General features: G+C 40.4%; 1 protein-coding gene across 6 annotated transcripts in view; it reads left to right on the forward strand.

The window, feature by feature from the left end:
• LOC115193516 (butyrophilin subfamily 1 member A1) overlaps positions 1-24437 on the forward strand; it is an 86881-nt gene that overhangs the window by 54337 nt on the left and 8107 nt on the right. For 2 of the 6 annotated variants that reach the window (XM_029752209.1, XM_029752210.1), the window contains 9 exons: positions 11178-11210; positions 11340-11360; positions 11771-11791; positions 12026-12046; positions 12812-12832; positions 13433-13453; positions 14419-14451; positions 18633-18653; positions 20967-20993. In XM_029752209.1, coding sequence (XP_029608069.1) covers positions 11178-11210; positions 11340-11360; positions 11771-11791; positions 12026-12046; positions 12812-12832; positions 13433-13453; positions 14419-14451; positions 18633-18653; positions 20967-20993 — 219 coding nt within the window. Of the gene's footprint in view, positions 1-6216; positions 6488-6631; positions 6701-8782; positions 9134-9277; positions 9560-10888; positions 11006-11177; positions 11211-11339; positions 11361-11770; positions 11792-12025; positions 12047-12811; positions 12833-13432; positions 13454-14418; positions 14452-18632; positions 18654-20966; positions 20994-24437 lie in introns of those variants that run through there. The other 4 variants (XM_029752208.1, XM_029752212.1, XM_029752211.1 and 1 more) reach the window with 4 other exon arrangements.

Genomic DNA, 24437 nt, shown 5'->3' on the forward strand with positions numbered 1-24437 from the left:
GCTGTAGTTGATGAACAGCATTCTTACATAGGTATTCCTCTTGTTCAGATGGGATAGGGCAGTGTGCAGTGTGATTGTGATTGCGTCGTCTGTGAACCTGTTGGGGCGGTAAGCAAATTGTAGTGGGTCTAGGGTGTCAGGTAGGGTGGAGGTGATATGATCCTTGACTAGTCTCTCAAAGCACTTCATGATGACGGAGGTGAGTGCTACGTCATTTATATAGTCATTTAGCTCAGTTACCTTAGCTTTCTTGGGAACTGGAACAATGGTGGCCCTCTTGAAGCATGTGGGAACAGCAGACTGGGATAAGGATTGATTGAATATGTCCGTAAAGACACCAGCCAGCTGGTCTGCACATGCTCTGAGGACGCCCCTCGGGATGCCATCTGGGCCGGCAGCCTTGCGAGGGTTAACACGTTTAAATGCTTTACTCACATTGGTTGTGGTGAAGGAGAGCCCGCAGGTTTTGGTAGCGGGCCGTGTGGTTGGCACTGTATTGTCCTCAAAGCGAGCAAAGAAGTTGTTTAGTTTGTCTGGGAGCAGGACATCGTGGTCCGCGACGGGGCTGGTTTTCTTTTTGTAGTCCGTGATTGACTGTAGACCCTGCCACATACCTCTCGTGTCTGAGCCATTGAATTGCGACTCTACTTTGTCTCTGTACTGACGCTTAGCTTGTTCGATTGCCTTGCGGAGGGAGTAGCTACACTGTTTGTATTCAGTCTTGTTTCCGCTCGCCTTGCCCTGATTAAAAGCAATGGTTCGAACTTTCAGTTTTGCACGAATGCTGCCATCAACATCACCGATGAACTTGCTAATTAACTCGCTCACAGAATCAGTGTATTCATAAATGTTATTGTCCGACGCTATGCGGAACATGTCCACGTGATCGAAGCAATCTTGAAGCGTGGAATCAGATTGGTTGGACCAGCGTTGAACAGACCTGAGCACGGGCATTTCCTGTTTTAGTTTCTGTCTATAGGCTGGGAGTCGTGGTCAGATTTTCCGAAAGAAGGGCGGGGCAGGGCTTTGTATGCGTCGCGGAAGTTAGAGTAACAATGGTCCAGGATTTTTTCCGCCCGGGTAGCGCATTCGATATGCTGATAAAATTTAGGGAGTCTTGTTTTCAGATTAGCCTCGATAAAATCCCCAGTTACAATGAATACAGCCTTAGGATATGTGGTTTCCAGTTTACATAGAGTCCAATGAAGTTCATTCAGGACCATCGATGTGTCTGCTTGGGGGGGATATATATACGTCTGTGATTATAATCGAAGAGAATTCTCTTGGTAGATAATGCGGTCGACATTTGATTGTAAGGAATTCTAGGTCAGGTGAGCAAAAGGACTTGAGTTCCTGTATGTTGTTAGGATCACACCACGTCTCGTTAATCATAAGGCATACCCCCCGCCCTTCTTATTACCAGAGAGATGTTTGTTTCTGTCTACGCGATGAGTGAAGAAACCAGGTGGCTGCACCGACTCCGATAGCGTGTCTCGAGTGAGCCACGTTTACGTGAAACAAAGAACGTTACAATCTCTGATGTCTCTCTGGAAGGCAACCCTTGCTCGGATTTTGTCTACCTTGTTGTCAAGAGACTGGACATTGCCGTTGTTTTGGGTCACCGGCTGGGATCCGATCCATTGTCCTGGGTGGTGGACCAAACAGAGGATCTGCTTCGGGAAAGTCGTATTCCTGGTCGTAAGTTAACGTTGCTCTTATATCCAATAGTTCCTCCCGGCTGTATGTAATAAAACTTAAGATTTCCTGGGGTAACAATGTAAGAAATAATCCATAAAAAACTAAATACTGCATAGTTTCCTGAGAACGCGAAGCGAGGCGGCCATCTCTGTCGGCTCCACTACAGTACCGTCGATGAGAATGGGGGCGTGCTCGGTCCTCCTTTTCCTGTAGTCCACAATCATCTCCTTAGTCTTGGTTACGTTGAGGGATAGGTTGTTATTCCGGCCCCACCCGGCCAGGTCTCTGACCTCCTCCCTATAGGCTGTCTTGTTGGTGATCAGGCCTACCACTGTTGTGTCATCTGCAAACGTAATGATGGTGTTGGAGTCGTGCCTGGACATGCAGTCGTGGGTGAACAGGGAGTACAGGAGGGGGCTGAGCACGCACCCCTGGGGAGCTGAGCTCCAGTGTTGAGGATCAGCGTGGCAGATGTGTTGCTACCTACCCTCACCACCTATGGGTGGCCCGTTAGGAAGGCCAGGATCCAGTTGCAGAGGGAGATGTTTAGTCCCAGGATCCTTAGCTTAGTGATGAGCTTTGAGGGTAATATGTGTTGAACGCTGAGCTGTAGTCAATGAATAGCATTCTCACATAAGTGTTCCTTTTGTCCAGCTGGTAAAGGGCAGTGTGGAGTGCAATAGAGATTGCATCATCTGTGGATCTGTTTGGGCGGTATGCAAATTGGAGTGGGTCTAGGGTTTCTGGGATAATGGTGTTGATGTGAGCCATTACCAACCTTTCAAAGCACCACATGGCTACGGACGTGAGTGCTACGGGTCTGTAGTCATTTAGGCAGGTTGCCTTTGTGTTCTTGGGCACAGTGGTGGTCTGCTTGAAACATGTTGGCATTACAGACTCAATCAGGGACATGTTGAAAATGTCAGTGAAGAAATCTGCCAGTTGGTCAGCACATGCCCGGAGCACACGTCCTGGTAACCCTTCTGGCCCCGCAGCCTTGTGTATGTTGATGTCATGATGTCATCGTGTTTACCATAGTGTATTATACCACTGATGTTGATGTCATGATGTCATTGTGTTTACCATAGTGTATATATACCCACTAATGTTGATGTCATTGTGTTTACCATATTATACCATTGATGTTAATGTCATGTCATTGTGTTTACCATAGTGTATTATACCACTGATGTTGATGTTATTGTGTTTACCATAGTGTATTATACCACTGATGTTGATGTCATGATGTCATCATGCAATGCTACACATTTTGCCACAGGGTGAAGGTAAATGTTAGCAGTTTTTAATATGATAACTGTTGATCAATGGGCTCCACCCGGTCGGTAATTCAACCATGCTCACTATGAGTTTAGATCGCTGGCCACTAGACTAATTACCAATCTAAAACATGTTTGCTGGCATGGGCTAAATAAGTGACTGCTGATGCACAACCACATTTGTTAATTGCAACTTGTGTATTCTATTATTCTAACTCTCAACAGGAGGTTGAGACCCCGACTGTCACGTCCTGGCCAGTATAAGGGTTAATTAGTATTGTAGTTTGGTCAGGACGTGGCAGAGGGTATTTGTTTTATGTGGTTCAGGGGGGTGTGTTTGTTTAATGGGTGTTTGATTTAGTATTTCCGGGTTTTTAGTTGATGGTCTATGTTTATGTATTTCTATGTGTAGTCTGGTGAGTGTGTTCTATGTTTGGTTAATTGGGGTTGGGACTCTCAGTTGAAGGCAGGTGTTGTCTATCTGCCTTTGATTGAGAGTCCCATATATTAGGGTGTGTTTGTTATTTGTGGGTGATTGTTCCGTGTTTAGCGTAAGTAAGCCTAACAGGACTGTCAGTTTATCGTTCGTTTTCTTGTTTTTTGTTTTGTATTCGTGTTGATTTAATTAAATGTTCAAAATGAACAACTGCACACCTGCTGCGTATTGGTCTACCTTTTCCGATGACGATTTCGCATTATCGTCGGAAGACGAAGATATTTGTGACACCGACTGTAACGCCCTGGCCATAGAGAGGTTTTTTTGTTCTCTATTTTTGGTTAGGCCAGGGTGTGACATGGGTGGGCGTTCTATGTTCTGTTTTTCTATGTTTGGGATTGCTTTGTTTCGGCTGGGTATGGCTCCCAATCAGGAACAGCTGTACATCGTTGTTGCTGATTGGGAGTCATATTTAGGCAGCCTGTTTTTCCTTTGGGTTTCGTGGGTGAATGATTCCTGTTTAGTGTGTGTACCTGATGGGACTGTTTCGTCGTCGTCTGTTTGTTTGTTTATTTTGTTCAGTGTCTTTCTTTAAATAAATAAGAAAGATGAGCCCAACTCACGCTGCGCCTTGGTCTACCTTTGACGACGGACGTTACACTGACTGAGTTTCTACAAAAAATAATATATATATTTAGTACCAGTCCAAAGTTTGCACACACCTACTCATTCAATGGTTTTTCTTTATTTTTGCTATTTTCTATATTGTAGAATAATAGTGAAGGCATCAGAACTATGAAATAACACATATGGAATCATGTAGTAACCAAAAAAGTGTTAAACAATGTCACGTCCTGACCAGCAGAGGGAGCAATTGTATTAGTTTTGGTCAGGACGTGGCAGGGTTTTTGTGTGTGTTAAGTGTTGTGTTGGTGATTGGACTCCCAATTGAAGGCAGGTGTGTTGAGTTGCCTTTGATTGGGAGTCCTATATAGTAGTGTGTGTTTTTCTTTGGGGTTGTGGGTAGTTGGTTTTTCACTGCGTTTGTTAGCCTGCAAAGCTGTTGCTGTCGTGTTTATTGTTTTTCCTGTGGATGCCTTACTTGAGTTTATTAAAAGTATGAGTATTCACATTCCCGCTGCGATTTGATCTATTCAACACGGCTACTTTTGTGACAAACAAATCTAAGTATATTTTGTATTTGAGGTTCTTCAAAGTAGCCACTCTTTGCTTTGACGACAGCTTTGCAGACTCTTGCCATTCTCTCAACCAGCTTCACCTGGAATGCTTTTTCAACAGTCTTGAAGGAGTTCCCACATATGCTGAGCACTTGTTGGCTGCTTTTCCTTCACTCTGCGATCCGACTCATCCATCTCAATTGGGTTGAGGTCAGGTGATTGTGAAGGCCAGCACTCCATCACTTGCCTCCTTGGTAAAATAGCCCTTACACAACCTGGAGGTGTGTTGGGTCATTGTTGTGTTGAAAAACAAATGATAGTCCCACTAAGCGCAAACCAGATGGGATGGCATATCATCTTCAACACTTAGTTATCATGTCTAATAGTGATCTCTCAACACTTAGTTGTCATGTCTAATAGTGATCTCTCAACACTTAGTTATCATGTCTTCATGTCTAATTGTGATCTCTCAACACTTATTATCATGTCTAATTGGGATCTCTGAACACTTGGTTATCATTTTTTTTCATGTCTAATATTTTTATGTTAACACTTTTATCATGTCTTCTTTCTTTTTTAAATCTCATCTGTTTCTTCTGGGTCAGTATTTCCTTCCTAATGTTTCTGTTTTCAGCTGTGGTTGGCTACTGAAGCAACCTGTCTATTTCCTGTTGGGCTCCACATAGTCCACACACACTGAACTGTAACCAATGAAAGCTAACCAGCCAAGTACGGAGTGTGCACCGCGCCAGAGAAACTTTTCACTTCCTCCTCCCTCTTCTGACTGCAAGGCTGCATCCTAAATGGCAACATATTCCCTGTATAGTGTATTTGTTTTGACCAGGACCCATAGGGCTCTATTCAAAGTAGCCCACTATATAGGGAATAAGGTGCCATTTAGGATGCATTCATAGGCCAGGGTATGGTCTTGCCTAGTCCTAGTACGTCGTTGTGTCTCATACCACCAAGACAGTCACAGAGATGGCCTAGCCTTGAAGATAGGTAGGAGTAGGCCTAGGCCAGTGAAGTGAACTCAAGATTTCTTGAGAAGATAGTCCTACGCTTCTTTTATTATTTTTATGTTTTTATTTAACCTTTATTTAACTAGGCAAGTCAGTTAAGATCAAATTCTTAACTGCTTCTGTGAGTATCAGAGATGCAACGCAACACCTGTGATGTAGTTGATTAAGAACTCAACCATACTCTGGGAAAACGCTTTGATGCTGTCAGCATGACGTGTCCATAATGAAGGGGGCTGTGCTTTTACAGGTTGGCTCTCCTCTGTGTCTCTCTCACTCAAACACCCACACACACAGCCACACACAGCCCCCGAGCACCGCCCCCTTGCTTTTACAACTGTTTGTTTTCAAATCAAAATGCTCCGGGGTGACGTTTAATCTATCTACAGATCTAGGATCAGCTTCCTCTCCCTGTATCGCAACCTTAATCATTAGTGGGGGAAATAAAAAACTGACCCAAGATCAGCGTCTATGGGCTACTTCACCCTACACCAATCACAACCCCAAAGGGGAATTTATTTTTGTTGTTGAAAGAACTAATCAATGCTTCCGCTCTCTGAGACAACTAGAATATTGAATTATTACAACAGGGTTCCCAGACCAGTGGGACACCGCTTCTCTCGCTGTGTCACATGGTCCTGACATCAGCCAGGCTCGGAAACTACAACCAAATTTCACCCCCACAGTTCACACCCATGTTATCTGATTCTGAGCTCACTATGCAACAGTTGTGTGCAGCTATGCAGTTGAACAGGTTCTTGTTCCAAGGAATAGAAAGAATAAGAAGGTAGTTTGATCACATCACAATAATTTGATCACAGAACATCAGTACATTTATCAGACAAGGCTGCAGTGCCTCAATAGCACTGATTCAACCAGGTAAATGTATCAGCTAGTTGTCTTTTGAAATGTCTTATACTATGTTATCCATTGTTATTGTAGAATTAATGCTACAGTATTGCTTTCCTGGTTTCAAGTTATGTTAGTCTTTCTCTTTATGATGAATGTAATTGTCTTCTTCAGGAATGAAGGTGACTCAACTAGACTGTCTGTGTGTGATTCTTCTACATCTCCTACACACAGCAGGCTCTGGTACAGTAGAATACACATTTAATATCTCACTGCCTTTAATACCTCTGTGTGTGTGATTAATATGATCTCATTGTGTCTTTAGTCACTATTGTGGTCTTAAGGGTTCTACACAACCTAAACAAACGGAGCCGACGGAGGTCCTTTTGCTTCTCTGTCTACATAGTTCTACGTACTTTTGTCCGTCGGCTCCGTTGGGTAAACTGTGGAGATCCCTTTAGGGTGTCTGGCCTGAGGTGATTTCCTCTCCTAGTCTCCTTTCCTTCCTCTGCACTGATGTAAAAACTCAACTAAAGGTGAATGCAACTCTTCTGTAGACATCCACCCTATAGTACTACTATATATATTACAATGTAAAGTACTACTATATATACTACAGTGTATAGTACTACTATATATACTACAGTGTATAGTAGTAATGTACTACTATATATACACTACAGTGTATAGGACTACTATATATACTACAGTGTATAGGACTACTACATATACTACTGTGTATAGGACTACTATATATACTACAGTGTCTAGTACTACTATATATACACTACAGTGTCTAGTACTACTATATATACACTACAGTGTCTAGTACTACTATATATACACACTACAGTGTCTAGTACTATATATATACACACACTACAGTGTCTAGTACTACTATATATATACACACTACAGTGTATAGTAGTGTAGTACTACAATATATATTACAGCGTATAGTAGTATAGTACTACAATATATACTACAGTGTATAGTAGTATAGTACTACTATATATACACTACAGTGTACAGTAGTATAGTACCACTATATATACTACAGTGTATAGTAGTAGAGTACAGTACTACATTACTACGATATATAGTATAGTACTACTATATATACTACAGTGTCTAGTACTATGATATATACTACAGTTTATAGTCGTATAGTACTACTATATATACTACATCGTATAGTAGTATAGTACTACAATATATACTACAGTGTATAGTAGTATAGTACTACTATATATACACTACAGTGTACAGTAGTATAGTACTACTATATATACACTACAGTGTACAGTAGTATAGTACTACTATATACACTACAGTGTATAGTACTACGATATATACTACAGTGTATAGTAGTAGAGTACAGTAGTACAGTACTACGATATATAGTATAGTACTACTATATATACTACAGTGTCTAGTACTATGATATATACTACAGTTTATAGTAGTATAGTACTACTATATATACTAAAGGGTCCACGATATAAACTACAGTGTATAGTAGTATAGTACTACTATATATACTACAGTGTATAGTACTACGATATATACTACAGTATATAGTAGTATAGTACTACTATATATACAACAGTGTATAGTACTATGATATATACTACAGTGTATAGTAGTATAGTACTACTATATATACTACAGTGTATAGTAGTATAGTACAACGATATATACTACAGTGCATAGTAGTATAGTAGTACTATATATACTACAGTTTACAGTACTACTATATATACTACAGTGTCTAGGACTATGATATATACTACAGTGTATAGTAGTATAGTACTACTATATATACTACAGTGTATAGTACTACTATATATACTAAAGTGTATAGTAGTATAGTACTACCATATATATACTACAGTGTATAGTAGTATAGTGCTACTATATATACTACAGTGTATAGTAGTATAGTGCTACTATATATACTACAGTGTATAGTAGTATAGTACTACGATATATACTACAGTGCATAGTAGTATAGTACTACTATATATACTACAGTGTATAGTAGTATAGTACTACTATATATACACTACAGTGTACAGTACTACTATATATACTACAGTGTCTAGGGCTATGATAGATACTCCAGTGTATAGTACTGCTATATATATATATACTACAGTGTATAGTAGTATAGTACTACTATATATACACTACAGTGTATAGTAGTATAGTACTACTATATATACTACAGAGTATAGTACTACTATATATACTACAGTGTATTTCAGTTCAGTGCAGATGACAGAGGAGAACACTTTAAACTGTTACTCCGTCTTTTCTCTTCAGAGAAGTTTGAGGTTCTTGGTCCAACTGATGTCATTGCTGCTGTGGCTGGTGATGACATCATTCTGCCCTGTTACCTCAAACCCAACATCAGTGCTGAGGACATGACAGTGGACTGGCTGAACCTCGACTTCTTAGACGGTCGTGTTTATCGCTACCAAAACCACAGAATCATACGAGATGATCAGATTCCCTCCTACATTGGAAGAACTTCACTGTTTAAAGAGGAACTGTGGAGGGGAAACACCTCTTTAAAACTGACCAGGGTACAAGGCACTGATGAGGGACGTTACAAATGTTTTATTAAGGCAAAAAGCTGGTATGATGATTTCACTATTCAAGTCCTCATTAAAGGTGAGGTTTATTTTCATGTTAATGTAATAATCTAACTACAGTACAATGACATCACCTCTTTCCTTCATATTACTGGATACAGTATGTGTCTATTTGTTCACAGCCTGTCACCAGGTAACATCCAGTCTATCTGTGTGTCTGTAGCTGTAGGATCCAAGCCAGTGGTGTCCATTGAGGGACACAGAGAGGGAGGGATGGGTCTGCTGTGTGAATCAGAAGGCTGGCACCCTCAGCCTGAGCTGCTGTGGCTGGACAGTGAAGGAGTCCATCTCTCTGCTGGACCTCCTGAAACACACAGAGACTTCAAGGGATTCTACACAGTGAAACAACATGTCATTGTCCAGGAGACTGACACCAACCGCTTTACCTGCAGAGTCCAACAGAGCCGGATCAATGAGAAGATAGAGACAGAGGTTCACCTCCCTAGTGAGTAACAACATAATATTATTTAGACATGAAACACTAGAGATATTGATGTGTTAATGTCCAGTATATGTTTTAACCAAAGGCTTTGAGACAACAATACAAAAGATTACTGTTTATTATGATACACTCCACTGCTGAGTGGTAGTATTAGTACCAGACCCTGTTGTTGATGTGTGGTAGTATTAGTACCAAACCCTGTTGTTGATGTGTAATGATGTGTGTGGTAGTATTAGTACCAAACCCTGTTATTGATGTGTAATGATGTGTGGTAGTATTAGTACCAAACCCTGTTGTTGATGTGTAATGATGTGTGTTAGTATTAGTACCAAACCCTGTTGTTGATGTGTAATGATGTGTGGTAGTATTAGTACCAAACCCTGTTGTTGATGTGTAATGATGTGTGGTAGTATTAGTACCAAACCCTGTTGTTGAAGTGTAATGATGTGTGGTAGTATTAGTACCAAACCCTGTTGTTGATATGTGTGGTAGTATTAATACCAAACCCTGTTGTTGATGTGTAATGATGTGTGGTAGTATTAGTACCAAACCCTGCTGTTGATGTGTGGTAGTATTAATACCAAACCCTGTTGTTGATGTGTAATGATGTGTGGTAGTATTAATACCAAACCCTGTTGTTGATGTGTAATGATGTGTGATAATATTAGTACCAAACCCTGTTGTTGATGTGTAATGATGTGTGGTAGTATTAGTACCAAACCCTGTTGTTGGTGTGTAATGATGTGTAGTAGTATTAGTACCAAACCCTGTTGTTGATGTGTGGTAGTATTAGTACCAAACCCTGTTGTTGATATGTAATGATGTGTGTGGTAGTATTAGTACCAAACCCTGTTGTTGATGTGTAATGATGTGTGTGGTAGTATTAGTACCAAACCCTGTTGTTGATATGTGGTAGTATTAGTACCAAACCCTGTTGTTGATATGTAATGATGTGTGTGGTAGTATTAGTACCAAACCCTGTTGCTGATGTGTAATGATGTGTGTGGTAGTATTAGTACCAAACCCTGTTGTTGATGTGTGGTAGTATTAGTACCAACCCCTGTTGTTGATGTGTGGTAGTATTAGTACCAAACCCTGTTGTTGATGTGTAATGATGTGTGGTAGTATTAGTACCAAACCCTGTTGTTGATATGTAATGATGTGTGGTAGTATTAGTACCAAACCCTGTTGTTGATGTGTGGTAGTATTAGTACCAGGCCCTGTTGTTGATGTGTTATGATGTGTGGTAGTATTAGTACCAAACCCTGTTGTTGATGTGTAATGATGTGTGGTAGTATTAGTACCAAACCCTGTTGTTGATGTGTGTTTTAGGTGAGTTATTTGATTACGCAACCCCATTGAGAATGGCCTTCATTGTGTTATGCTGTCTGGGAGGCGTCACTGTGATTGGTTTATCTCTGGCTATCTGCTGCATACATAATAAGAAAGGTAATGGAGAGATGATATGAATGTTTCATTGTTAGAAATAAATGTCTGCAATGCTTTTTTCAACCTCAACACATTCACAGTGGTTGTATTCTATGGATACAGGATAATATACGACACCTGCAGGTGATTAACATGTTAACACTGATGACTGATTTTTATTTTTCATCTGCAGGTGTGATAATAGATCAACTCAAACTGCAGCGGGGTAAGTAGTGGTTTAATTGTCCTTAACAAAGATTACACACATGAGTGTAAAGATTCACTAAACAGACTACAGCTTCTAATTTACATGTTAATGATGTCACTGTCTTCCATCTACTCTACATATTTACAGCTGACCAATCAAAGGAGGGGGGTAAGTAGTGTCTTCAGATCATCACTTTGCTACAATTATGTCAACCATTTTGTTTTTGGAGCACATTAAAGATGTTCCTTCTGAAATTGGAATGATTTCATAGAACAGGATGTGTTGAGGCTGTAGAGGACCACTAGACTAGAGAGAGGTAGTCTCTGATACACCTGGATCACTGATGGACCAGGCACATTTATATAATTAAATTAAGAAGTGGTGGTAGGGTAGAATATCTTTACTGGAGAAGTTGTCTCACAGAGATACGCTGGACTCATTTAGGTGGTGGAACTCAATTAGGATTTGTGACGTCAGAGAAGTGATATGAGATAAGGAGTCCCAGAGAGAGACTACATCTTCTAGTGTTCATGTTAATGATGTTCTCACTGTCTCCCATCTACTCTACATGTTTACAGAGGTCCTCAGGAAGGAGAGAGGTAAGTTGTGTCTTCAGATCATCACATTGATAACATTATATAAACCAATGTCTCTTCTATAGATGTAACTTCTAGTGAAGTAGAAAACACATGTTGTGCATATTAATGTTCCCTGACTTTTATCTGATGTTGGAACATTGATATAAGACAAGGAGTCCCAGAGAGAGACTACATCTTCTAATGTTCATGTTAATGATGTTCTCACTGTCTTCCATCTACTCTACATGTTTACAGATGACCTCAAGAAGGAGAGAGGTAAGTCGTGTCTTCAGATCATCACTTTACTAGATTTATGTAAACCATTCTGTATTTTTTTCAGCACAGTGGCAATCGGTAGTTGCTACATCCATTTTGTTGTTGTTATAAATACATTTTGTACCCATTGAATCTTGGAGAATATAACTTATTCATGATTAAAGAGATTAGTTTAACTGTTGTACCCCATCAGAACCCAAAATATAACCTTGTTTAATCTCACTGATTGTAAACAAAGTAAATGTAAGCAAACTCTGTACAGCCTCCATACATATTTAAAACTATAATGTTGATACAGTATCATAGATGGTCAGTCCTTGCATTTGAGAGTGATATTATTTTTAAAGACCCTCCCTCAGCTTTTTACCAAATCAACAGTGCCTTTTGTGCCATCACCTTTTGTTATTGGCTATGGCCAACTTCTGATTGGCCATAGGTGTTCCTTCTGTTGGAACAGTGGTATGAGACAAGGTCCGGGATTCACTGCAGGGCGCATTATAACACAGCACACTATAACAGACCTTTAAGATAATTTTAAATAATTTTAGGCTTGAGTTGACATGTGCAGTGTTAACCATGAATGCGATCTCCGCGAATGCCAGTGGAAAATGCCTTTAAAAAGTATTTTGTCAGCTGTGATGTGCCCTGCGGTATACTGCACATTGGATTGAATCCCGACCAAGGAGTCCCAGAGAGAGACTACATCTTCTAGTGTTCATGTTAATGATGTTCTCACTGTCTTCCATCTACTCTACATATTTACAGTTGACCTCTGGGTGCAGAATAGTAAGTACTGTCTTCAGATCATCACTTTACTAACATCACTAGAACCACAAAAGTACAATTTTCTTTAATTTAACAATTTTAATTAGGAAAACACTTTAAAGAAGGTAATTTTGAGCTCACTGAAGATGCTCCTTCTGATGTTGGAACATTGATATGAGACAAGGAGTCCCAGAGAGAAACTACTGTCACGTCCTGACCCTAGTAAGATGTCATTTTCTATAGTATAGTAGGGCAGGGCTTGACAGGTTGTGTTTTGGGTTGTTCTATGTTTTCTATTTCTATGTTGGGATTGTTTGGGGTTGATCTCTAACTGGAGGCAGCTGATCCTCATTGCCTCTGATTAGAGATCATATTTAAGTAGGTGTTTTTCCTCATTGTTGTTTGTGGGTTATTCTCTTTTGAGTAGTGTGTTGTCCTCTCTGCCACGGTTTGTTGTTTTCAAGTATTTAAGTGTATTGCAGTTTCACGTTTAATAAATATGTGGAACTACAAACACGCTGCATTTTGGTCCGCTCCTTCAAACAGCCGTGACAACTACATCTTCTAGTGTTCATTTTAATGACGTTCTCATTGTCTTCCATCTACTCTGCATTTTTACAGATGACCACAATGGGAAGCTAGGTAAGTAGTGTCTTCAGATATTCCCTTTGATAACATTATTAGAACCACTAGAATTGTCAACCATTTTAGATGTTTTAATTTGAACTACAGTCCAGGTCATGTGATTCTGCTATTAGATGAAGCACAGGGATATTCACATTAATCTGTTATATAAATAAACATATCTGACATTGTATTCCCAGTTGAACTTTGCTGTGCTTTAAATTAGTTCAAAGCGCAGTGATACACATTTGGGTGACAACAAAACCAAATATCAAACATTGTTTTTCCACTGGAATTTGGTTGTGCTTTTAGATGGTTTTAAAGCATAGGGAAAACACATTGGAAATGTAAATCACTTATTGCCGTCTTTGAGTGGGTGTATATACTGTCGGTTGTAATCTCATTGCTCAGCGTCTCAATCTAATATTAACCTGTTATCAACATTGAAATGACGTAGTGTGCCCAGTGGGTAGTCTCTGATACACCTGGATCACTGATGGACCAGTCACATTAATGTTGATGTTCTAGAACAGGATGTGTTGAGGCTGTAGAGGACCACTAGACTAGAGAGAGGTAGTCTCTGATACACCTGGATCACTGATGGACCAGTCACATTTATTTAATTAAATTAAGAAGTGGTGGTAGGAATATCTTCATTGTAGAAGTTGTCTCACAGAGGTATGCTGGACTCATTTAGGTGGTGGAACTCAATTAGGGTTTGTGATATGAGACAAGGAGTCCCAGAGAGAGACTACATCTTCTAGTGTTCATGTTAATGATGTTCTCACTATCTTCCATCTATTCTACATGTTTACAGAGGACCTCTGGGGCCCAGAATAGAAAGTATTGTCTTCAGATATTCACTTTACTAACATTTAAACCAAATGTCTCTTCAATAGATGTAACTTCTAGTGAAGTAGAACACACATAATGTTGTTCACATTAACGTTTCCTGACTTCTATCTTATTATCTATGTCTACAGCTAAGGTTGAAAAGGACCTCAAAAGTCAACTGGGTAAGTAGTGTCCTTCATATCCCAGTGTCTTCAGACCCTAGAATAATGTTCTAGAACAGGATGTGTTGAGGCTGTAGAGGACCACTAGACTAGAGAGAGGTAGTCTCTGATACACCTGGATCACTGATGGACCAGTCACATTTAATGACTGAAATTAAGAAGTGGTGGTAGGGTAGAATATCTTCATTGGAGAAGTTGTCTCAGAGGTACGCTGGATTCGTTTAGGTGCGTGGAACTCAATTAGGATTTGTGATATGAGACAAGGAGTCCCAGATCATCACTTTGAAAGAATAATGTGAACCATTTTATAAAGGCAATTCCTAATCCAATTCAAAACTTACCATGAGGCCACAGGTTTGCGATTCCGACGTCAGACACGCTTTTAAAGTAACCACAAAACAGGGAATCCAAAGCTCCGATCGTGTAACAAACAAATGTTATAACTTGGTGAAGGGCCTTCAACCTGTGGTGGTCTGAGTTCTCACCTGCATTTGCATAACCAGCCCTCTGGAGTCTGGGTGGTTTGTGTGACTTGCCCCCATAAGCCACAAGTTTAGTATTTAGGCAACGGCTTCTCTTCCTGGGGTCCAAACAGGAAACAAAACAATAAAATAAATACTATAACACTACATAATACAATACAAAATATATAAAGTCTGTCTCTTCACAGTCCTCGTTATGCCGTAAGGTGTTCTGGACCTGGGGACTGTGAAGAGACCTCTGCTGCTTGTCTTGTGTGGTAGCGATGAGTGTCCTAACTGTGTGCCAACTGCTTGAACAGACAGTTCAGTACCTTTAACCCATCAACACTTCGCACAAAGACCAGAGTCATCCCGATGAGAACCATGTCCCCAGACAAAGTTTCTACTCTTTCTTGTCAATGTCTGTCTCTTGCAACTCAGTAAGATTATCTTTGGTCCACTTCTTCCAGATCAAGTCTGACATGCGCTAGGTTACGAAACATTAGGAACACCGTCCTAATATTGAGTTGCAACCCTTTTTGCCCTTGAAACGGCCTCAATTTGTCGGGGCATGGACTCTACAAGGTGTCAAAAGCGTTCCACAGGGATACTGGCCCATGTTGACTCCAATGCTTTCCACAGTTGTGTCAAGTTGGCTGGATCTCCTTTGGGCGGTGGACCATTCTTGATACACACAGGAAACTGTTGAGAAATCAACACTCAACTCATCTGACGTCAAAATCTATAGACCTTTTATCCCTTTTATTTTCTTTACAAAACAATTGAATGTGCCGTCTTTGATCAACTTTCTCTCTCAGAACGACTTGACCTTAATCAGTCAGGCTTCAAGACTGGTGACTCAACCGAGACTGCTCTTCTGTGTCAGAGGCTCTCCGCACTGCCAAAGCAGACTCATCTGTTCTCATCCTCCTAGATCTATCCACTACCTTTGACACTGGAAACCATCAGTAGAGAGGATCTGGGTCTGCACCACGTTCTCTCACTACTGGTGTCCCCCAGGGCTCGGTTCTAGGCCCTCTCCTCTTCTCTCTATACACCAAGTCACTTGGTTCCATAATACCCTCACTCTTCTCCATCACGGTTGACAACGTCAGTGTCGCCCTCCCAGAGTGCAAAGAACCTAAACGTGATCCTGGACAACAGTCGTTCTCTGCAAACATCAAAGCAGTGACTTGCTGCTGCAGGTTCATGCTCTACAACATCCGTACGACCCTACCTCACACAGGAAGTGCCGCTGGTCCTAATCTAGGCACTTGTCATCTCCCTGGACTACTACAACTCGCTGTTGGCTGGGCTCTCTGCTCTTGCCATCAAACCCCTGCAACTAAACCAGAACGCTGCAGCCCACCTGGTTTACAACCTTCCCAAGTTCTCCCATGTCACCCTGCTCATCAGCACACTCCACTGGCTTCCAGTTGAAGCTCGCATCCTCTAGAAGACCAGGGTGCTTACCTACATAGCAGCAAGAGGATTTGCCCTTCCCTACCGTCAAGCTATTCTCAAACCCTACACCCAAGCACTTCATTCTGCCACATCTGGTCTATTGGCCCTCCCATCCCAGTCCTTCTCTGTCCTGGCACCCCAATGGTGGAACCAGCTTCCCCCTGAAGCTAGGACAGCAGAGTCCCTGCCCATTACATTTACATTTTAGTCATTTAGCAGACGCTCTTATCCAGAGCGACTTACAGTAGTGAATGTATACTACCGTCAAACTCAAAAGGTTTATTTTAAACACACGGTAAAGGGATGTGAGAAAAGGGGCTGAGCTGGACCCAAGCAAAGAAACAATAAGCCAAAAACACCCCTAAACTAGACTAGCCTATTTCAAGAACAGTTAGCTAACTAACCAAAAATACAGTGGGTGGTCCGCCCAGTTCTAACTAACCAAACAGTCAAACAACAAAACAATACTCACAGGATTACCGGACAAATGTGACATGTAGTTGCAAAAACAAAAGAGATCAATATAGCGAGAGGGACACAGAGAGATTGAGAGAATGAACACAAAGATTGATCTGGGGAGAAAACAACTGACTGGGTTTTTAAACCAAGGGAAAGGGATGTGATTGGTTGAGGGAAAAGGAACAGGTGTCTTCTGTTTGGGGACTGATGAGTGATTGGGGAGTGATTCACCTGTGAGGGGAGAAGGGGAGAGAAACGAAAACACACACAGGATACATACAGGATACCTACAGGATAACTGTATCCGTAACAGTCTGCTTTTCGCCGCTCCACAATGATTTCTCGACTCAGCGCGCAAATCCAACAACAAAAGACACGCACGATTCCAAGCTTACAAGTTCCACGAATTCATCCAACATATAGAGCAGAGCCAAAACGGAAGAACAACCACAATCCTCTCCCCTCTATTCACAGTGAATAGCTCAAATCAAACAGTCACAGAGCTTCAATAGCATCAGTCACTTCTAACACTGTCACTGGGAACATCCATTTACAGTTGAGGAGTTACACTAGTTTTACTTTGGTCAGATGAAATGTTCGACTCTTTACCTCCGGTCGTCAGCGTTCCATTCAGCGACGTTGTTTTCAAATTTAAAGGCAATTCGTAATCCAGTCATGTGATGTCGCCGTCAGACGCGCTTCCAAAGTAACCACAAAACAGGGAATCCAACGCTCCTATTCTGCTCTACCAAGCAAAAAGGCAGCAACTGCTAATTTGGTCGAATTAGTTAACGTAATTTTTGAATCATTAAATACATGCTTAATCATGTGGACAAGTATCCTGCCTCCATTGTGTTTAGGAGAATATTGGGGTCATGTTAGCAGTAACTGCATAAAGTTACTGTGAAACCAAGGTAAATAAAAGCCATTTTTGTCAGTTCCACACCATGAGCAGTTACTGCCTTTTGCTTGGTAGGGCAGTATAGTGTAACAACAAACAAATGTATTTGCCAGACACAGGCTCCACGTTTCCAAAACAGGTAATTTCATAGGATACAGAGTCCATGATAAAAACAAAGTATCAGATTTAAACATAAAACAAAAGGGTATATAGTAGCAACTTTCTTAGTTCATGTAATAATGATTAAAAAACTAAGGTAACTCCATACCTGAGTCCTAGCTGACCCATAATGTATGGTAACTCCATACCTGAGTCCTAGCTGACCCATAATGTATGGTAACGCCATACCTGAGTCCTAGCTGACCCATAATGTATGGTAACTCCATACCTGAGTCCTAGCTGACCCATAATGTATGGTAACTCCATACCTGAGTCCTAGCTGACCCATAATGCATGGTAACACCATACCTGAGTCCTAGCTGACCCATAATGTATGGTAACTCCATACCTGAGTCCTAGCTGACCCATAATGCATGGTAACTCCATACCTGAGTCCTAGCTGACCCATAATGCAAACGTTCTCAATTTGAATATGAACGAGTGCCCTTTACTCACTTACTGTTTCCAAAACGAACCCCTCATTTGAAAAGGTTCTTCAAAGTACCCCTTAAGTCTACAAAGGTTAAAAAACAAACGTGTGTGTGTGTATATATGTGTGTTCTTAAATGAACCTTAAGGTAATTTTTTTTAACCTTACAATATCCTAAAAGATCCTACAGGAACCTTTTTATTTTTACAGTGTAGACTAGAGAGGTAGCTAATACAAAACACATGTTGATTCCCCCTTGGACACCACTGATGTGTCTAATTGACTATATGCATCTGTTTATCTGTAGAAATACTGGCTTCTCAGCTGGGTAAGTATTAAGGCTTTGTTACCTACTGTATATGATGGCTTTATACTGTATATGTTAGCTTTGTCAATGGAGTTGTGATGAGTGTGGGGACTGTACCTCCGACTACATCAAGTCCCTATCAGGCGACACAATGTCCATTCTTAAACTCTTGTACCTGTTTGTCCTGTGTAATTGTGACTTTGTATGCTGAAATCCATAGTTTATTAAAGTAGAATTTTACGTGACCTCTGCCAAAGGAGACGTTGTTTGTTAACGGTGAGGGGGCAGCCCGTCATTGCACGGCTGATTTATTTACATTTTTAATTTTTTTTGTTTGTTTTGGCAGGGGAAGCCTAGAATTAAATGTTTTATGAAACTATGGATTTCCAGTCCAACTGACAACGCTATAACAATCAGGATAAGCACAGCTACACAGTACGCCAAACTTCTTCAGCCTACCATCCCGTTAGCGGGATCATTTTCCAGCGAAAACTCCTAGCGACATTAGCATAACGAAATTCAATATTTTTTTTTTTTTTTAAATATAGGGCTGTCTCATATCGTTTTATAGATACACCTCTCTTGAATCGACCCTCGTTGTCCGATTTCAAAAAGGTTTTACAGGAAAAGCACAATATTAGATTATGTTAGAGGAGTACATTGTAAAAGTCGCATCATATGAATTTTCCGAGCAAGCACACCCATCACATATAACCAAAAAACAGCTAAATGCAGCACTAACCTTTTACAAACTTCATCAGATGACACACCTAGGACATCATGTTACACACAGCATGCAATCTTTTATTCAATAAAGGTCATATTTCTATATAAAAACAGCATTTTACATCGGCACCTGAGGTTGACTAACTATTTTCCCATATAATGCGTCCCGGGAAACAGTGCTACAATTTTATAAATTACTATTCGAAAACGATTTTTTTAATATATATTGTCAATCTAAGATTTATAGATGAATATCTCTTGAAAACACCTGTCAAAACAGATTTTAAATTAACTTTACAGGGTAATCACACTTTGAGATCAAATGGGATGCGATACCCAGAAATTGAGCTCGAAAACCTAGCTCGGCGCCATCTTTGAACATTTGAGCAAGTAACATCTGATATTGTATAATATCGCCAATAATCCCTCACCTTTAGTTGTCTTCATCAGAAAACACTTCCCGATGTCCCAGGTCCATGACAAATGTATTTTCGGTCGAAAAAGTCCATGCTTTATGTTCCATTAGCTTCCTGTCGTTAGCGCGTCCTAAGGCTGTAATCAAATGTTGTTCCGTGCGCGGCACCTGTCTAACGCAAAATGACTGTTTACGGTAAGTTAGGGTCGTTCAAACATGTCAAACGTTGTATCAAGTAATCGTCAGGGCCTGTTTCAACAAGAGAGCCAATCAGATTCGAGTGGGACGATGTCATTGTGTTTCAAAAGGCTTCCAAAGGTGGGGGCAGACACGGCCGCCGACGTCACAATGCTCATGGCCCTACTACTCTGACCAATTGCCACATCGTCTCTTTCACTGAGTTTCTACCGCAGAACCCTCAAAACACTTTGTAAAGACTGGGGACATCTAGTGGAAGCACTGGAAAGTGCTCAATTTTCATTTTTTTACGTTGTGATTTATAGGTAAGGCTGTGAAGTCGAGTCCACAATTCAGATTTCCACTTCCTGGTTCAATCGGTCTCGGGGTTTTGACTGCCATACGAGTTCTGTTATACTCACAGACACCATTCAAACAGTTTTAGAAAATTTAGGGTGTTTTCTATCCATATAAAATAAGTATATGCATGTCTTAGCTTCTGAATTTGATTAGTAGGCCGTTGAAAATGGGAACGATTTTTTTCCAAAATGCGCTGTGGCGCCCCCTATCCTAGGGTAAATCCAACAGGTTAAATAATGGATATTGATAAAAGCATCGTGTTATAGTGCCTGCTTGAAGTCATAAACTTTTTACTTCATTTGGAAACAGTGGATTACGATTATAACAGTTTTTATCCAAAACTACGGATTTCAGCAAACAAAAAAGGCACAGTGATACAGGACAAACATAGGTACAAGGAAAGCATTAAAGAATGGGCATTTTTACAAGTATGGACTAGTGAGTGACTGGATGTAGTGACGGTACTCTCTTCTTGGTGCATCACTCTAGAACTCACTATGGAAGATATCCTTATTACAGGGTTCTAAACTATAGCTTCAGTATATGCTGGCTTCCAGTACATCAATAATACATGGACCATTTCTAAACGTTTGTGTACAGTGATGAGAACTGTATATCTTAATGATTAATATTGGTTAAAAATAATGTATCCACAGATTTTGTGAACACAAACTGGAGTCCAGGTAAAGGAAGAACTGATTTCTAATATTTTGAATGTACTTATTCCTGGAATCTTGTTTGCAGTCATAGTATGATAGATAATTAATGTAGTACATGTTTTATTACATTGTGTCAGTGTGTTTGGCACAAAATTTGACTGAAGTGTCCATCAATCTCCCCACTGGCATAACACAGTTTCTCTGGACTTCCGCAAGGTCGGAGTTCACCCCATAAAATCAAAGTATAGACTACCGATCGCTGGCCATGGTGCTGAAATCGCGACATGTCTATGCGGCTGCATGCCTATCGAATTGATGATAGGCTTTCTGTGGTGCCAAGGCTTAGCTTTGGCTAATGGATAAATGTTAACTGGTAAACAGGCCTATTTGATCGTAATTTTCTACTATTGGCTGGTGGCAATAATATAATTACTTGTTCAGTAATTAAAGTTGTAAATTAAATCATTGCAGATTGTAAAATAAATGTTTGATGCAACCGCATACTAATTAGCTACCAGAATATACAACTGTCCTGTATAGAATACCTAAACCTGCATAACATGAGCTGTCCTCTCGCTCTCTCTCAGCTTGGATAGAAAGTTGTGTGTAAAACCAGTCTATTAATAACGCCAAGTCAGTCCACCCTCAAATCACTCGCTAACTAGGGATTGTTTCATTATGCAGTGTACTATATGTAGCTATATACCGTATTTAGCTGTTATTTATACAATTTTAATAAAAGATGCACATCAAATCGCCGAACAATGAAGGAAAAAGTAGTCATCTTGAGGGTCAATTCAGCCACTATTTATTGTTTGGATAATAGTTTACACAAATGGGCTGCAATGTTCCAGGTAAATCAAATGAAATCCAACTTGAGACTCCCATGGTGTCCTGAAGTTGTCCTTTTTTGTGTGCAAAAGTTTTCACCACGGCCTGTAGGTCCAGGTTGCGGGTCCGACTGCTTTCTATACTGAGCATTGACAGCCCAGACAGTCTTTCCTGAGACAGTGTTTATATATCCTTTGTGCTGCACACAATTCAACTTAGTCTTGAATGATGCATGCCAAGATATAACAGAAGGGACTGTTGATAAAACAACCACACAACTCAAATTCCGGTTCACCGGTTTTGTTTGGAAAGTTAGTTTTTTCAGAGTATATTGGAAAGTTCTTGGTAGCTACCTAGCTTATGTTGCATCCCGCTACGCAGTTGGCATCAGTTGCTGGGACTGCTTGTATCTTTCCAGTGATCCTGCCGACCAAGGACGGGTCTGAGGGGCTATTTGGTGTCGCAGCTAGCCTAGCTGTTAACTAGCTGGACATCAAGCTAGCGAGGTGTTCTTGAACATAGCCCGTGACGCGGTTAGCCATTGTGGCTGGGACCGCGGGTTGTCCCAGGTTTGTGGCTGTCTAGATCCCTGCTGTTTGTTTTCAATTTTTATGTTAAAAAGACCCTAAGGATTGATTGTAAACATCGTTTGACATGTTTCTACGAACGGTAATGTAACATTTTGACTTTTTGTCTCTGGTTTTACGCTCGCGCATTTTGCCTTGGATAGTGATCTGAACGCGTGAACAAAAGGAGGTATTTGGACATAAATATGAAGTTTTTTGAACAAAATAACATTTCTTGTGGGAGTCCTGGGAGTGCATTCCGACAAAGATCAGCAAAGGTAAGGGAAGATTTATAATACTTTTTCTGAGTTTAGTTGACTCCATAACTTGGCGGGTAACTGTATAGCTTGCTTTGATGGCTGAGCTCTGTACTCAGTATATTGAAAAATGTGCTTTCGCCATAAAGCTATTTTGTGTCAGATTTCAGTGGTTGCATTAACTCTTACATCTAGACGTTCCGCTAGCGGAACACCTGCTCCAATATCCAATGATGGGCGTGGCGCGAAATACAAAGTCCTCGAAAATCCAAAAATTTCAATTTTTCAAACATATGACTATTTTACACCATTTTTAAAGACAAGACTCTCCTTTATCTAACCACACTGTCTGATTTTCAAAAAGGCTTTACAGCGAAAGCAAAACGTTAGATTATGTCAGCAGAGTACCCAGCCAGAAATAATCAGACACCCATTTTCAAGCTAGCATATAATGTCACATAAATCCAAACCACAGCTAAATGCAGCACTAACCTTTGATCTTCATCAGATGACACCCCTAGGACATTATGTTATACAATACATGCATGTTTTGTTCAATCAAGTTCATATTTATATCAAAAACCAGCTTTTTACATTAGCATGTGACGTTCAGAACTAGCATACCCCTCGCAAACTTCCGGTGAATTTACTAAATTACTCACGATAAACGTTCACAAAAAAACATTATTTTAAGAATTATAGATACAGATACAGAACTCCTCTATGCACTCGATATGTCCGATTTTTAAAATAGCTTTTCGGTGAAAGCACATTTTGCAATATTCTCAGTAGATAGCCCGGCATCACAGGGCTAGCCATTTAGACACCGACCAAGTTTAGCCCTGACCAAAGTCAGATTTACTATAAGAAAAATGTTATTACCTTTGCTGTCTTCGTCAGAATGCACTCCCAGGGCTTCTACTTCAATAACAAATGTTGGTTTGGTTCAAAATAATCCGTAGTTATTTTCAAATATCCTCTGTTTTGTTCGTGCGTTCTAGACACTATCCGAATGGTAAAGAAGGGTGACGTGCACGACGCATTTCGTGACAAAAAAATTCTAAATATTCCATTACCGTTCTTCGAAGCATGTCAACGGCTGTTTAAAATCAATTTTTATGCCATTTTTCTCGTAAAAAAGCGATAATATTCCGACCGGGAAATCGTTTTTTTGTACAAAGAGAGAAAATAAAAACATGGGGTCCCCTCGTGCACGAGCCTCAGTCTGATGGCCCTCTGATCGACCACCATCCAAACGCGCTAAAGTTTTTCAGCCAGCGGCTGGAATTACATCATTGAGCTTTTTCCCGGGTTCTGAGAGCCTATGGGAGCCGTAGGAAGTGTCACGTTACAGCAAAGATCCTAAATTTTCTTTAAACAGAGCCAAGAAGCTCAAGGAATGGTCAGAGAGGGTACTTCCTGTTTGGAATCTTCTCTGGTTTTTGCCTGCCATATGAGTTCTGTTATACTCACAGACACCATTCAAACAGTTTTAGAAACTTTAGGGTGTTTTCTATCCAAAGCCAATAATGATATGCATATTCTAGTTTCTGGGCAGGAGTAATAATCAGATTAAATCGGGTACGTTTTTTTATCCGGCTGTGAAAATACTGCCCCCTAGCCATAACAGGTTAACATTGAGTCCTGGGAGTGTCATCTGATAAATTGTCAAAGGTTAGTGATTCATTTTAGCTGTATTTCTGGTTTTTGTGATGCCTCTCCTTGCTTGGAAAATGGCTGTGTGGTTTTCTTGTCAAATTGATGTCATAACAATCTAATGTTATGCTGTCGCCGTAAAGCCTTTTGAAATTGGA

This window comes from Salmo trutta, chromosome 5 (assembly GCF_901001165.1).
Source record: "Salmo trutta chromosome 5, fSalTru1.1, whole genome shotgun sequence".
Lineage (NCBI taxonomy): Eukaryota > Metazoa > Chordata > Actinopteri > Salmoniformes > Salmonidae > Salmo > Salmo trutta.